This window comes from Ochotona curzoniae, unplaced genomic scaffold, assembly GCF_017591425.1.
Source record: "Ochotona curzoniae isolate NIBS_2020 unplaced genomic scaffold, NIBS_Ocur_1.0 scaffold_4505, whole genome shotgun sequence".
Lineage (NCBI taxonomy): Eukaryota > Metazoa > Chordata > Mammalia > Lagomorpha > Ochotonidae > Ochotona > Ochotona curzoniae.
In genome coordinates, this window is record NW_024467118.1 from 56,952,794 (window position 1) to 56,969,606 (window position 16,813).

The 16,813-nt window shown below is 36.8% G+C and overlaps 1 protein-coding gene across 1 annotated transcript in view; it reads left to right on the forward strand.

Moving 5' to 3' along the window:
• Positions 1–16,813, forward strand: part of TNKS (tankyrase) — a 161,831-nt gene that overhangs the window by 73,646 nt on the left and 71,372 nt on the right. The window contains exons 4-5 of the mRNA XM_040965836.1: positions 1,437–1,473; positions 2,181–2,256. Of these exons, the coding sequence (XP_040821770.1) occupies positions 1,437–1,473; positions 2,181–2,256 (113 nt within the window). The remainder of the gene's footprint in view (positions 1–1,436; positions 1,474–2,180; positions 2,257–16,813) is intronic.

Consider the following 16,813-nt stretch of genomic DNA (forward strand, 5'->3'; position numbering starts at 1 on the left):
ATGTGTATTTTGGCGCAAAAATGTTTGAAGCCCATGCATGGTTCTTTTCATAATTTGCATTTTCCTGAGCTTTTTGAATCCCCATTATATGCATGGATTAAACATTTTTTTGTACCAAACTAAGCTTGTATTTCAATTCTATTTTCCACTAACTTTTTAAAGTACCATGGTAGAATTTAAATAATGTGGCTGGTAGCACTGACTTACCTTCATGTGTTTGTGTCAAGGTAATACATTCTGCAGTGAAATAGGATGAGGGCAAGAAGTCTGTATATACAAACAGGATTTCAAAAAATTCTTTGAGCTTATTTTATATTGTAACTTTTCATTTAATCTAAAATTTAATTTCCTAAAGTATACTTAACACTTGTTTTCTTATGATGACTTGCTGAGACAATACATAATTACTTCTTAAATGATACAGCAAACTGAGTTAGTTTATTAGAGCTGAATCATCATCCTGGCTATTTTTGCTAATTTGTTGCATGAACTGTATTATTAAAATTTTTTTGTCCTTCAACTGAACATGCAAAATAAACTTGCTAGGTTTTTTTGAACACCCTAAGAATTTTGTTATGAAATATTTTTCATTATGTTCCTAATTATACACTGTGATATATTTTTCAAAATCTTTTGTGAAAAATAGAATGGGAGAAAATTTATCCACACCATGGTAGTTGTGTATCTTGTTCTCAGGGACCCCAGAGTCCTTTCCAGAATATTTTTGAGATCTGCCATTAAAATTTGATACTGAATTTGTAAGACGCATAAAGATCACAGCATGTTTGAGTATTGTTGTCATTTAAGAATGCATTCAGTGTTTGGTTTGGGAGCGCTGCCTCCAAGAGGCTTGCAGCATTTGGTACGTAGTTCACGTATTTCTAGTCTACAGACCTTCCCTATCAAGGCAGAGGCTTCATGGTTCTGATTATTTGCATTTTCTGTTGCTATAAAACTCGACGATAATTAAAAAAAAAACTTTCCATGTCATTACAAATAAAACTGAGTTTTTTGATGCCTTCTAATTTGTACGTTTAAAGAGCCACATTATTTTGCTTTTGTCTCAGAATGCATTATGCTTCACAAGTATACTGTGACAGCCTGAATAGAAAGGGGGGAGGGGACATTGTCTTCAACTGGCATGCTGTTATCAGAGGGAACGTGTTTCTGGACATGAGATTTAGCATTCATTGGTTGTCTGAAGAAAGCTATTTCATCTGAGGATTGGACAAGAAGCTGCGTCAATTTGCTGCCCGTCTCCAAGGCACTGGTGATGCTGCCTTCACAAGCTGGCTAACGTCACGGCTCCATCACCCAGCGGGGTGTGGACTCTCTTTTTCTGTTCTTCTCTATTTAATTCTCTATTTGCTGCCTACTGCATTTCTTAATCTGTCTTCTGCCAAATGCTAACAGCATGATATTTTGCAATCATCTAGGTGAATACAAGAAAGACGAACTCCTAGAAGCTGCTAGGTAAGTGATTCCATTCATTTTCAGTGAATCTAATGCTTTTAAGGGAGAAAAAGGGGAGGGCAGGTGGAGGACTATAAACATTATAACATGTTATTGTCTGGTCTGAATTTTGTGCAATAATAGAGGAAGGATCTTATAATAAATCTGTTAATATTTTGCATGACTGGTGTAGTGATAAAATCTTACAATATGGTGGTGATCATAAGGTTAATTTGGAACATTTCTTAAGATAGCTGTAAATCTTAGTTGCCCAGATTTTCAGTGGTGTTCTTGGAGTATTTCAATGCTTGCATCCTCATATACCTTTGAAGGTTTTTCCAGCAAAGCTTCCACGAGGAGCAAAAATCCTAATCCATATTTTTTGTTCTTGATCATTTACAATTTAATTGACTATTTCTTCTGGATTTTCTATGAATATTTAACACTAGCGTTTAGATCATTTTTTTAGAATAAAGTTTGTAATTAAGAAGATGACTATGCAGATAAATAAGGCAAGTGAAGATGTAAAAAGCTACATTATCAAAGATATATACTACTATATAGTGATTCATGAATCAATTCAAAATGTTAATAAGAACATTGCAAAAACTTCATGACCCATGTGAGACAAATTCAAAGCAAATCTATTTTCCGCTGTCTTGTGAAAAAAAAAATCTATATTCGTTAGAACTCTGTAATTTCATAGAAATTGACTTACCTTTTTATAGGAGTGGTAATGAAGAGAAACTAATGGCTTTACTGACTCCTCTAAATGTGAATTGCCACGCAAGCGATGGACGAAAGGTAAGTTATTTATAATCTCTTTGAACAATTTGCATTTGCCTTGCAGTGAAGATTTCTGCACTTGGCATCTATCTGTTTGTAAATCCACATGTATATGCATGTATGTCCATGGCTGTATTTTTGCTGTCATCTTCACTGTAAACAAAATGCTGCTCTATCTGCTATTGGCAGGAGTGACATATTCACATAGAGCCTGTGAAGCATGGATCTTAAGTAAGCTTTTCTCTTAAATGTCAAACACTGAAGTTGTTACATAGAACTGCAACTTTGTTGCTGATTAAAATTATAACAACATGTTTTTGTTTTGTGTATGATAATGGAAACTTGGTATGTTTATTTGTGTCCTTCTTTCCCACCTTTGTTAGAACATTTGCTGTCTCATTTCTTGTTATGCTGAGAAAATGTTAATAATTATTTTAATCCTGTGTAACTGCTCTGTTATTTATTTGTTTTATTGGCTTGTAATTGCAGTGATGAAAGTAGATTAAAATAGGTACCAATACTCTGCATTAGTACATAAATGTCAAAAATATAAGCAAGTATATAAAGCACAGCTGGTAAATTTATTATCTGCTTCTTATTGTTGCTGAATGTGGACTGAAATGCAATCCTTTACAAATCTTTGGTAATTAACTACAAAGTTTGGCACTGATTTACCTAAAATACACTGAAAAATAAAGCACTCTATATTGTTAGGGTTTTTTTTAAAGTTCATTTTTTAGGATAAAGATTATTTTGATAGTTTAAAAGCCTAAAATATTTTCAAAGGTATACTGTTACTATTAAGAAGAAAATATCTTGTGCTTGAGTTTGATAAATACATTAAATTAGTTAAAGATATTATGACAAATGACAAGTTAGTACTCCTTAGAAATGATTAACTATTTTACTTTCAAAAAATAACTTTTCTATAAATGATAATTTCATAGATCAAAATTGCTCATTTTCCTTTAGTGTTCTCCTCCCAGATTGTTCCCATTCTAATGAATTCTAATAATGGTGACAGAAGGAATTGAATCCTTCAGAATATATGTTATTTGGTACTGTGGATAGCTTGTATATTATGCCACATGACTCAGTAAATGTTCAGTTTTTCTGGATAACTTGTGGAAAGACGTCTACTCTCATGGAAGATTAAATTACATATATTAAACAACAACAAAAAAAAACTAGCAGATTTTTCCGACTTCTGGCAGGTATATGTAACTAGTAAGTGTTCATCTTTTCTTCAGTTTGGAAGTTGTTTTGTAGGGATTTCAGCACTTTGATTTGTTGCTTAACTCTGGATTCTGCTTGAATTTTCTGAGTAGACAAAGTGTCTTCTTCACTATGCAGAGAAGTCTTTTGTGTCTGTAGCAAGTGCAGCTCTGTTTCTTCCGCAGAGCTCCTTGAGAGTCCAGGCCAGCCTGCTCGAGTTTTCCATGGCATTTTACTACAGAGTTGATGTGCAGCCTCATCCTACTGTCCTTAGCCTTAGACTGTACTCTGATGGCCCGATTGCTAGTGCAGTAAATCGTGATAAAAAGGAGGATATGCTTAACAAATGCTCTCCTTGTTTTTCTCCAGTACATATAAATGAAATTCCATATTTTTTTGTTCTCCCAAAAAGCAGATATACACTTTCTTTTAGCTGGAACCAATGTATTTCTCATCCAAATTTCCAAGACTTCTTATCTTCATTGCTCTATGGTAATTGCTTTATTGGAGTTTAAGAGTTTCATAAATTATAATATTCATGCATACCATTTTCTTCTGCTTCTGCTAGCTATCTTTGTATTTTCCACAGGTCCAAAACTGACACTTTTCAGGTGGCAGAATCACGGGATATAACTCTGCTGTTTTCTGATAGACATTATTTTATTTTATGAGTGTGACAAATCGGAAGCATATGAAAGGGAGATTTTATATTTTCTGTTGTTATCACTAGTAAATGAATTGTTCTGTTATTTAATATTAGGTAGTTATAACATGTCCTGGCAATAACACATTGGAGAACCCTGTTACCTCAAGTGTTACTATTACACAGAAGGATTCCTAACTAGTAAATAATTCAGTAATTTTCCAAATTGTGCTCTTATGCATTTTGAAAAATTGGGTTTTGAAAAATAAATTTGATAGAAAAGGGAAATTGGACTTAAGCACTTATTAGGATTTATTTCTATAAATGTAACATAGGAAATCATTCACAATTGTTCATCTGTATGCAAAGTGCAAATCAAATTTCATGATTCAAATTGGATCCATATCTAGGTATTATCCTCATTTATGGCACAGAATGATTCTTATTAAATGGACTGCTTGCAGTAAAGCTGCGGAGCAGTGAATGTCCTGGATGTTAGTGGAGACTGAGCTTGAATACCTGAGCTGTCATTTTGTTTTTGCTTTTAGTAACAAGAATGCATGTAAACAAGTTTAACTTCTAAACTTAAATTCCAAGACACTGTCCTCCTGTAGCTCTTAACTTAGAATTAGGAAGTCAGGTGAAAGGAGAAAGACACTTTTTCATATACATTAGGTATGTAAAGTTTGATAGCTTGAATTCCAATTTAGAACACAACACACAAGTTCTTGACTGAGCCCAGTCCTGTTTTGATTTTTACTGTAATTCCTGGTTTGTAAATTTAAAAAACCAATGGAAATATTAATTTCATAATGTTTTTAGCAAGAAATGTTTCTTTTACTTTGTTTAGTTGGTTGAGAGTTACCCTGGAGATATGTGGGGACTCGAGGCTTTAGTATTCCTTTTTAGTGTACTGCATAGGATTATTTCATGAGATCATAAATTTTTAATAATCTTTTTGTACTATGACTAGATGATTATCTAAGTAGATATGTGAGTTTTTAATTTTTATTTTCTCTAGACATTTTTCTAACCTGTAGAATTCTGAAAATAATGAAATTTCAATAATGCCTTACATATAGCTTATTATATAATTGTTACGCTTTCATTTTTGCGATGAAACAGAACTATGAAAACATTTAGGAATGATTAGCTTTTATTTGTAATTCTAGATTCAGGAAACACTTCGTGCTATTTTATAAAATAGAACCAATGCTTTCTGAGTGAGTGTTCCAGTTAGCTGACCAGAAAAGATTGGCTCTACAGAAAAATGACCGAAGAAATGGAGAGAGAAAACAACAATAACGACAAAACAGATTATTTACATTCTTGTAAAGGTTAAAGCTAAGGAGACTTCTTGGGCTGGATGTAACTCACCTGTTTTGGACTGAGGCAGGCCAAAGCCAGGGGCCTGGAACTCTGCCTGGTTCTCCCCCACATGATCAGTTGGGGTCGACTTGAGCCATCTTCCCAGGAACATTAGCACCAAGCTGAATCACAAGTAGAATTGGCATTCTAAATATGGAACATGGAATCCTAAGTCACAGGTAGTGGCTTAACATGCTGTGCCATGTTGCTGACATTGAAGGAGACACAGAAAGAGCTTCTATCCGCTGGTTCACTCCGCAAGTGCCTGCAACAGCCAGAGCTGAGCTGATCTGCTCTGAAGCCAGGAACCAGGAGCTGCTTCTGCGTCTCCCACAAGGGTGCAGGATCCCTAGGCTTTGGGCCTTACTCTACTGCTTTCCCAGGCCACAAGCAGGAAGCCAGAGAAACCCAGATTTCCTGACTTTTAGTCATCCTTTATAGTGTTTTTGTAAATATCAGATCTTTTATTAAGGATTATATGAATGTTCTGGGCTTGTTTGAGATCTAAGTTTAAGGTGGTAGTATTGCCTAATTTCTCGGTGTTTTATTTTCATGAGGACAGTTTTTTACTGTTTGAGCCCTCACTATCTTATTCCCCTTTGCTTCTACAGAGTTATTTTGTTTTTATCTGAAAGACAAAGGTGCAAAATAAGTAGAGACAGAGGGAGTGGTCTTCCATGCCCTAATTAACTCCCAAAATGGCCTCAACAGCCACAACAGAGCAGAGCAGGAGCTTCTTCCAGGTCTCCCACATGGATGCAAGGGCTAAAAAACTTGAACCATCCTCCACTGCTTTCCCAGGCTATAAACATGGAACTGAATGGAAATTGGAGCAACTGGGACTGGGACTGGCACGTTATGGGGTGCTGGTGCCATAGATAGAGGCTTAGCCTCCCACACCTCAGTGCCAGCCCCATCTGCTTTGCTGTTTATTTTTACCCCTTTCGTAACATAAAATAACTTGAGGTTAGGGATTACTTACTGTACATAGTCCTAAATAAGAAGAGTATGTATCTTGGTGCACATCTATCATGCTGATTATGTGTCAACAGATATTGAAAATAACTGATGTTTGATTTGTACTTGTTTTATAAAACAGTATAATTTATGATACTTCAAGTTTCTTTCTACTTCTTTTACTGATTTGTTCAAACAAATGTTAGTATCTATTATGATATAATGGTGATGATTCACACTTAGCCAAAAAAAATTAATAGGATAGAATCTGGCACTGTGAATTAGTGAGTATAGCTGTCTCCTGCTCTTGAGTCATTCCATGAGAGCTATTCTGCTTGCAGTCCTGCTCCCTGCTAGAGCACCTGAGAAAGCATTTGAGGATGGCTCAATTACTTAGGCGTCTGCACCGATTGGAGACTGATAAAATTCCTGGCTCCTGGCTTTGGCCTAGCACACCTCTGGCTTTGTGACCTTTTGGAGATGAACTAGAGGATGGAAGGTCTTGCTCTCTCTCCTCCTTCACTCCCTCCTCTTTTCTGTATGTCCTCTTTATAAATCTACCTTTCAAATAAACAGAAAATTCTTAGAACAAATTGATACAGTTGTTAAGACATTATCTAAGACATGGAAGCTAATGCACCGAACGATATTTGTCATCTTCCTGAGGTGCAGTTATAAGCTGTAGATATAAGGTGAAAGTATTTTCAGGCCCTATTATTATGAAAACATTAATTTTTGACATCTGTGCTCTTCTATAAGAAAACTGAAGCTTAGATGAACCAACAATTGAAGAAGCACATTTTAAGTTAAGAGTAATTAACTGAAAGGTTTCTTTAAATGTCAGGTTTCTGCTGTGTAAATGTGTTTGCTTCCCCAAAACAGTTCATAATGAATAAGAGTCTAGAAACAGAAAAGCGTTTAAAAACTATTTTAAAATTGAGATCACTCAGAAACAAATAGGATTTAGTATACCTCGAACACTCTGACAAAATTTTGATAGGCTTGAAATAACAAATATGGTATAAGGACCCAAGTGTTGAGTTCTGTTCTTTTTTTTTTTTTTTTTTTTTTTTTTTTTTTAAGATTTATTTTTATTATTTTTTCATTGGAAAGGCGGATATACAGAGAGGAGAGACGAGAGACAGAGAGGAAGATCTTCCGTCCGATGTTTCACTCCCCAAGTGAGCGCAACGGGCCGATACTATGCCGATCCGAAGCCAGGAGCCTCTTCCGGGTCTCCCACGCGGGCGCAGGTTCCCAAAGCCTTGGGCCGTCCTCGACTGCTTTCCCAGGCCACAGGCAGGGAGCTGGAAGGGAAGCAGGGCTGCCGGGATTAGAACCGGCGGCCACATGGGATCCCGGGCGTGAAAGGCGAGGACCTTTAACCACTTGCGCCACCGCGCCGGGCCCAGAGTTCTGTTCTTGATCCTCCTACTTTGAAAGACAGGACTGTGGCTCTGGCTTTTTCAACTAAGTCTTTCACAAAGGGTGTAATTGTGCCCATTGACAAGGCATTTCCTGGGCTAATGGATATACTGTGATCCAGCTGCCCCCTACAGTCTTAGTGCAAAGCAGAACCTCAGTAAATCCTCTGTTGATAACATTTTTGAAGCTGTTAAACATATTTAGAAATAGACACCTAACACATTTCTAAGTTTTCTTACATTCTCCATGTATTCACTTTAAATTGTCTTTATGATCCTAGCCCATTACCAGGTCTATTTTGACAAAATATACTATGGTCACCAAATAATCTATAAAGCAGATAATTGAATTAATTCCTTTTGAGCTTGGCCTTCTCCTTTTCCCACCCAATATAATGTACAATAATTTGTTTGGATTATCAACTTGTAAATTCAGAAGTGTGTTCTTAAGATATGTATCTTTTCAGTGTATACTTACTCAAAACTTAACATCTAGCTGAAAATAATGCTACAACATTCAATTCCAAAAGTTGCATCTCTTGAAATACAAGGACAGAATGGCATTACTTTTTGTATTTCTTTGATTGAGTTCTAGATTTATACACATTTGCCATAATACGTAAAATTTCTTAGTATCCTTGAACAGTAGCCCTGTACGTTGGTAGAATTCTCCAGATGTCATGTTTGAGTCAGATTTTGATATTCCCCATGTGATAGATCATTACTTGGAAGACCTTTGAGTGAATCATGCCTCTCTGAATTCATGTGCTTGTTTATTTACCTCCCATAAAGACTCTGAGCTTTACATGGAATGGCAGTGTGAATAAAGCAAAAGTGATGCCATATGCATTTCAGAAAAAGTCTTTGAATTAACCTGGCGGCTATTGATGTCCTACTTTTTGGACCTAGCTGCCATACCAGGAGGCTTCCCAGACAGCCAGGGAAAGAGGTCCTCATGGAAGAGAACTGACACATCTGACACCCTCCTGAGCCCCTAGAAGTCGTTTTATCGATTCAGGTATCCCAGACATTCTAGCGCCATTTGTGGTTCAGTCAAATGTCTTGGTGCCACCAACCATTCTCAAACTCTAGCTCATACTACAAAGAATAGAAAAACTGCAAGGCAACTCACCTATAATTTAAAATGGTTTGTTAATTTCCTAACATAACTTTATCTTTTGGGCTAGAAATTGGCTAACTGAAAATAATTGTTTGTTAACTGCCTAAAAGAATTAATCAGGATTTAAAAATATTTTCCCATAAATATTTATGTCTTTGGATTTTGGAAGGGGGGTTGTTACTTACAATCTGATAAAAAAAAAATAAAAACTCCATGTGTTTCTTCAGCTCAGGGTGTTGTGGGAAAAGGCAGAAATTTGAAGCTAGAAAAGCAAGTTTGTTGTATTTCTGAGTTCTTATTTATTTATTTTGGCCTAACAAAGTGAAGACTTTGAGCTTTTTGTGTTCTAAAGTACCTCTAAACTCTAACATTTATGATTTTGCAGAGCTGGGTTGCTCAAGGGTGTCTGGCGTCTCACTCGCTAGAACTCAGGGTTTCTGGAATAGAGGTCATGTGGAGACTTGGTGCCCTTTCAGAAAGTGTTAGCATGACTTGAGGGTGCATGTTCTGCCCCTCTGGCCCCCGGTGCTCTGTGATAGCCTCTTCTGTTCTTGCCAGAAGGGTCATGCCATTTTTTAATTTCCAACTTTATGGATCATAATTCAGATGTTGCTTGTGATTACAAGAAGTGAAAATGCATTAAGTCTACATTAGGGAATTCCTCAAGTGCTTTAGGTTTAATTATACATCTAATCAAATCACTTTGTTAAAGTGTGTCTTGCTGAGCAATGCATGTCTTGCAGTAATGCAGAAATCCCTTAGTGCAAGTTTCTTGCCTATTTGTGTTGGGATATATTACATAAAAAGTCTCTTTATATTTGTGTATATTCACTTATGATGGTTTGAGAATGTCTTTTTACTTTTCATTAGAGAATTGCTTCCACTAATCCAATCTTGGTTTGTCAACCATGCCATTTCTACTAGTGAGGGTAGTTAGTATCTGTGTCAACTATGCTGTTTTTAGTGGAAGGAGACCACAGTGTTATAAAGCAGGTGATAAAACTTAGTTGCCCACTTCACCCCTGTTCAGTCACCTTCTCCCAACTTTGGATCCTTTCTTGCACTCAAATCCAGAAGAAACAAGGACTTAGCACCCCCAAGGAACTTGGTGATTAAACAGCAGTGTTATCCCTAAAGTCCTAGAATTCTTAACTATGCCAAAACAATCTGAAGGAATTTGCCGGTGTTGCAGCTTACAGTTAAAATGGCAATCTGATAATATGAGGTAGAATGCTTCCCTCCTGTGCAATCTTCCAAAGACGATTAGTACAGCTTGTTTCCTTGTTCAAGAACAAGACATCTATCTGTTTTACATAGAATCTTTGATTCTTAGACATGAAAGCTAAGCTGTTCACAGTAATTACAAAAAAACTTTATATGAGGTTTGGGTAATGTGACTATTTTCCTCCTTATAGTCTAAAAAACATCAGGTTGCTATCAGACCAAGAGTCCTGGATCCCATAAAATCAGCCAGCAGTTTCTTATTAAGCAACAAAGAAATAATGTTGCCCCCTGAGAATAGCAGGCACCTCCTCCCCTCCCTGCACAACACAAATCCTGTGAGAGGATGCCAGAAATTCATTTTCATATGCACATATTTCAATTCTGCTGATCTGATGCTGGAAATGAGAAACACAGTTGCAGGCCATTGAAGAATCCCTTAGGAATCTCCACAAGCATAATGTTAAATTAAAATTGAATTAAGTTGGCATTTAGAGCTTTTTTCTCGCAAAGATTACCCTGTGGATTTCCTCTTCTTTCTTGCCTTTTCATTTCCTTTTCCCCTTTCTCTTCCTAATACATAAGCTTAGAGACAGTCTTTTATATCTTAAGTTGGAGAATAAATTTTTAGTATTTAAGGCAGCTCAAGCACAGATACTTTGTTTTGTAACATATTTCATAAATTCTGTAGCTTTTTAAATACCAAGTTCCTTCCTAAAGGTGACTACATGTGTTACTTAGACTATAAAGTATAAGCCATTGTCCCTGTGCATGTAGTCTTTGTAGAATCCAGAGACTTCTCTGGAAGAAACCTTCCAGTACAAAGTTGGAACCATTACTGATACCAGTGTTGCTGACTCTGACAGGCTTTCCTTGAATACTTAAAAAAAAATAAAAGCTAGCTCGCTTGTTTGGATCAGATCAGATCTGAATTTAGTGCCTAATATTGGACGTTACAGTTGCTGACTATCTGTTAGGGAAACATGCAAAAGAAATTACCTTCTCCAGGTTTAGTAGTGTTGTTCCTTCTCATCTTGTTATATTTCCTGCTTTTAGGCAATGTATTATTAAGGAGTTGTACATATCTGAGACCCTCATCCAAGGGGGTAGTCATATTGTTGTAATTGAATGGGTATAACATTTGATGATCTGTGCTGAAGTGACGCTGAACTGGGTAGAACCAAGGAGATCCCTGCCTAATAATGATGCTTCTTACCACTCAGCCTTCCTGGTCCTTTTCGAAGCATCCTGTCTACAACCTGAGCACCCAGTCACTAGCAAAGAAGGAAGACAGAATAAGAGTTCTTTTTTAAAAAAAGATTTATTTTATTTTATTGCAAAGTCAGATATACAGAGAGGAGGAGAGACAGAGAGGAAGATCTTCCTTCCTTTGATTCACTCCCCAAGTGACCACAATGGCCAGAAATGTGCTGATCCAAAGCCAGGAGCTCAGAGACTCTTCTGGGTCTCCCACGTGGGTGCAGGGTCCCAAGGCTTTGGGCCATCCTCACCTGCCTTCCCAGGAAGATGGATGGGAAGCAGGGCTGCCAGGATTGGAACCGGTGCCCATTTGGGATCCTGGCACATGCAAGTTGAGGACTTTAGCCACTAGGTTACTGTGTTGGGTCCAGAATGATAGTTATGAATGCAAACAGTCTTGATCTGACCCCCGGTTTATTAGCTTGTTTCAGTAATGTCTCTGATCCTTAGTTCCTTCATTAGTTGCATAGAAGCTATAGTAGTTTCTCCTCAGGCTATAGAGAAGAAACAAGGTGGAGCTGATGTTCTGACAGATTGCTTGAGATGCCACATCCCTTGCTGGCCTGCCAATTCAAGTCCTGGCTGCTTTGCTTCCAGTCCAGCTTCCTGCTAATGCACCTGGGAGAGCAGGGCATGACAGCCTAAGTATTTGGGCCCTTACCCTCATGTGGGAAACCTGGAGTGAATTTTAGACACCTATTCCAGCCCCAGCCATTGTGGCTATTTGGGAAACAATCCACAAATGGAAGTCCTCCAACTTTCCCTCTATCACTGTGTATTTGAAATAGATGCAATAAACCCTTGTGAAAAAGAAAATGTAAGCACGGTAATACATGTAATGGACTTTAAAGGACAATGAAAGTGCCTCCATAAGTCTTTGTTATTGTTTTCAATAAAGATTTTGTAATCTGAAAAAAGAACTGTATTAAATACTATATGTCATTTTAACCTGGAGATATTCTGAGGAAGAAACATTTTATTGTTGCCTCTCTGCCCGACACATACTCCTCCCCATTACAGTGTTGTGAACTAAGGACGTATTGCTGCATTAAACTTTGGCCTATCGAGATAGTACCATGTTTATGGTATGGTCCACTGGGATGAGATCAAAGCTGTGGTTGAGTGTTTTTAATTCTGCGCTGTGCTTTTGAGGCCCAGAACCAGAGGTAAAGAGTTCGTATGGAGTGGTCTCCTAATGTAAGATGATCAATTAATATGTAGTTTGTAGAAGAGACAAATTAGAGCAGTCACAGTTTCTGAGAATGATGAGAATAAAATAGCGTTTCTTTGTTTTATCTCTGCTTTATCATGTCCCTTCTCTGGAAGTTTCTCTTAAATTCTGAGGTAGTACAAGGGTTAAGAAACTTCAAGGAAGTTAGTCTTTCGCTATGCTGCTACTTAAAATATCACTTTAAAAGAACAAACATCAGCAACAGGTATATTTATTTTGGTGGAATCATGCCATATTGATTCTGTAGTTTCTAATTTGCTTAGATTCTGATCTTAGTAACACTGTCTCAGACAGCTTCTCAGCAGATTAATCTATCTGTATCTGTGCCTGATAGGAATTTAATGGAGCTCAAAATCTGTCTTTTCCTGAGAATTTTACTTTAGTGGCTGATGCAGTATTTTATTGGTAGAAGGGAGCACCTGTGACAGATTCAAATGTTTTGCATTTTGAGGAGATAGAGCAAGGCTATACTTCCAATTGGGATATTCACAAAGTTTATGGAAAATGTATATTGCCTGTAATTGTGTGTTTCCAAGAACTTTTTAAAGTACCCTTGTACTTGGAAGAATATCTCAAAAGATACTTGTAAGACTAAACACTGACAACTTTTGGCAAGACTTGTTGAGCTGTAGGGAGAACTTAAGAAAACCTTTTACTTCGTGTTCTGTACTTTTTGACTAAGGGGCATCTATTTATGTTTATAATTGAAAAAGGAAACTGGGAAAAGAATGGTAAATAAATGTAATGTGTATTATAATCCAGACCAATTAAAATTGAGAAAATACACACATAGTGCCTCATCTTTAAAGCCAGGCTTGAAGAATCATTATTTTCCCTGTCCAAAACCATAAGTATTGGCTTTTTTTAATAGCTTCTTATTTAAACAGACATAAAGTTAAAAATTGCAAAGAGAACCTCTAGACCTTATGGGTTCTAGAGAGATAATCCTTGCAGAACCACATTTTTAAAGTGAAGGAATATCCAGCCATCCTGGGTTACCTTATGCAACATAGGACTACATATGAAATAATATCACATGCTGTCATGTGATAGAGCAGAGTTAAATTCCCATTAACAAGCAGTGTGGAAGATATATCCAAAAGTTAAGCAGTCATACAAGAAACGAATGAATAAATGACAGATCAGTACCATAATGTGAATAAAAATGGAGGGAGTGAAGATTAAAGAGGTATTTGTTAGTCACACTAGCCAAATACATTTTCCCAGATTCTAGCACAACAGCTTTTAAAATGCCACTGTTTTTGAGATAATCAGGAAATCTGAATATTGACATGAGCATTAGATAATAACATGGTTTTCCTGTTCCTTTATTGAATGTAGTATTTAACATGTTAGAGTTTAGAAAGAAAACAGCTATATATTATAGAGGCTTCTATGGAAATAAGTACAGGTGTCTTTTTCACTTCAGAAGGAAAAAAGACAAATGAGATAGCTGAAGCCAGTGTAACAAAGTTAAAATAAATGATAATTATTGAATCTATGAGATGAGTACTTCAGTGTTTTATATTTTTAGGCCCATTTTTAATAAAGCAAATATGATCAAGTACTGAAAAAGATCATAAAGCTTTGTCCTATGTCACTGTTATATATAGAAGATGTGTTTGAATAATATGTATTGTACTATTAAGCTTGTGTGTAACCTACAAATTGATGCCTTAGTCTTTTGGACAAAAATGAAGAATTGTTCTATGGAAAAATAGACAGGTTTTAGTAATTTTTGAGCCATCTCTTTATTTTTTTAAAGATTTATTTATTTTTATTGGAAAGGAGGATGTACAGAGAGGAGGAAAGACAGAGAGGAAAATCTTCCATCTAATGTTTCACTCCCCAAGCTCCCGCAATGACTGGAGCTGAGCCAATCTGAAGCCAGGAGCCAGGATCTCTTCTGGATCTCCCATGCAGATGCAAAGTCCCAAGGATTTGGGCCATCCTCAGCTACTTTCCCAGGCCACAAGTAAGGAGGTGGATGGGAAGTGGAGCTGCCAGGATGAGAACCGGTGCCTGTATGGGATCCCGGTACGTGCAAGGCGAGGATTTAATCACTACACTATCATGCCGACCCCAAACTATCTCTTCTTAAGATTCTTCCCCCATATGGTAGCACAGTAGGTCTTGCCCAGAGTATAAATAATATTGTGCACATGCATGTACACAATTTTCTGACTTAGGGACAGCTCCAGAAACCAAGAAACTCATTCAGTGTCTGACTGGGGTCACCATGCACCAGTCACCCCAGTTTGTCTGGGACCAGGCCAGAAAAGTCCGCAGCAAATCGGGGCAATTTGTCACCACAGTCGCTGCATTGAGGATTTCCATGCTCAGTACTCATCTTCAAGAAAAGAAAATATACAACACATCAGAGATTAGGCAGTGCTCTGATGATTTACATTAATGACTTCAGAGCTGTGGTTTTATTTTTTCCAAAGAATGATCAGACATCACACATGCCTAATACGACGTGACAAGAGTAAATCTTGCTCACAGATTTAAAGTCAAATTCACTATGTTGTGTTATCCATGCCCTCTGTCCATTTAATAAAATACATCAGTCTGATGATGACTCACTCATTTTTTAAAAATATCCTACTACGTGTTAGGTACTATGTTAATCCTTCAAAACAAAATATATTCTCTGTTGTCAGCAAACACAGTGTAGAATTGAAACCACAAATAACTATGATTCCAGCCTTTAAAATTTTCGGATTTTTATTGTAAAAGCATCCAAAAAACAAGAAAAAATATGCATGGGTGGTGTTATGGTACAATGGGTTAAACTGTTGCTGTGACACCAGCATCCCATATCAATCCTTGGTCAAGTCACGACTGCTTACCTTCTGATTCTGTGCTCTGCTAATGTACCTGAGTAGGCAGTGAAAGATGGGCCAAGTGTATGGGCCCCTGCCCATGTGGGAGATGCAGATGGAGTTCCTGCTCCTGACTTCAGCCTGGCCCTCCTAGCTGTTGTGACTACATGGGGAGTAAACTAGGAAATAGAAGGAGGTATTTTCTTTCTTCTTTCTTCTTCTGTCACTGCCTCTCAAATAAATCTTAGGAAGAAAGCAATATGTGTAGTCTTGGAATTTTTGAGCATTACCTAAAAATCTTGTTGAAGAATGCCCCAAAGTTTAATACTTTATGAAAGTCAAATAATAATAATATAACTGTATTTTTTATGTGTTTAAGTGTTGAAATTCCATGGGGTTGGATATGTAATATTGGATCTAGGCATATTAAGAGTTATCTTGATTTTTTTTTCCCAGTGGATATAAAAGAATGTAGAAATTAAGTTTCTACATTTTTACAATAATAATTTTTATTTGAAGGACAGATTTAGAGAGAGATCCACTGATTCACTCCCCAATGGCCTCAATGGCCAGAGCAGAGCTCCTCTGAAGCAAAGAACCAGGAGCCTCTTCTGGGTCTCCCACTTGGGTGCAGGGGCTCACAGTTTGAGCCATCCTCCATTGCTTTTCCAGTCCATTAGCAGGAGCTGGATTGGAAGCAGACTAGCTGTATTAAAACCATCACCAATATGGAATGCAGGTGTTGCAAGGCAGAGGCTCAGCCTGTTGAGTCACCATGCTCACTAGGTTTTTCAAAAGTGGATCTTTTTAATTTTTATATAAATGTTCAGGAATATTTTGCCTTGCTTTACTGTTTGAATTTATGAAGAATTCATCTTTGGAATTAAAATGGAGAAATATTACTGCTAGCTTTTTATTTTTATAGAGATGCTTTATTACTGTTATAAAAAACAAAATTAATTTATTCTTCTTATAAACCAAATCCAAGAAAAAGATTTTAGTTACAGGACTTCATTAAATAATCCCTTTTTTCTGTAAACATTTTGTAACGTGCAAATATTAGTAATGATATTTCTCTTACATCAGAGTAAGATTTAGATGAAAGTTTTGTATTTACAGTTTTCCATACTTTACCACTCTTAACGCTTGTCTTTTAAAATGTTCCCAATGAAACATCTGCTTTAGAATAAATCTTCAATTTACAAACTGGTTGCTGTCCTGTGTGCACTGATGTTTGATTCTCACATTTGCTAGTTTACAACCACTATCAAATTATGTAGTAACATGTGTGAGTGTTACAAATGGGTCTGC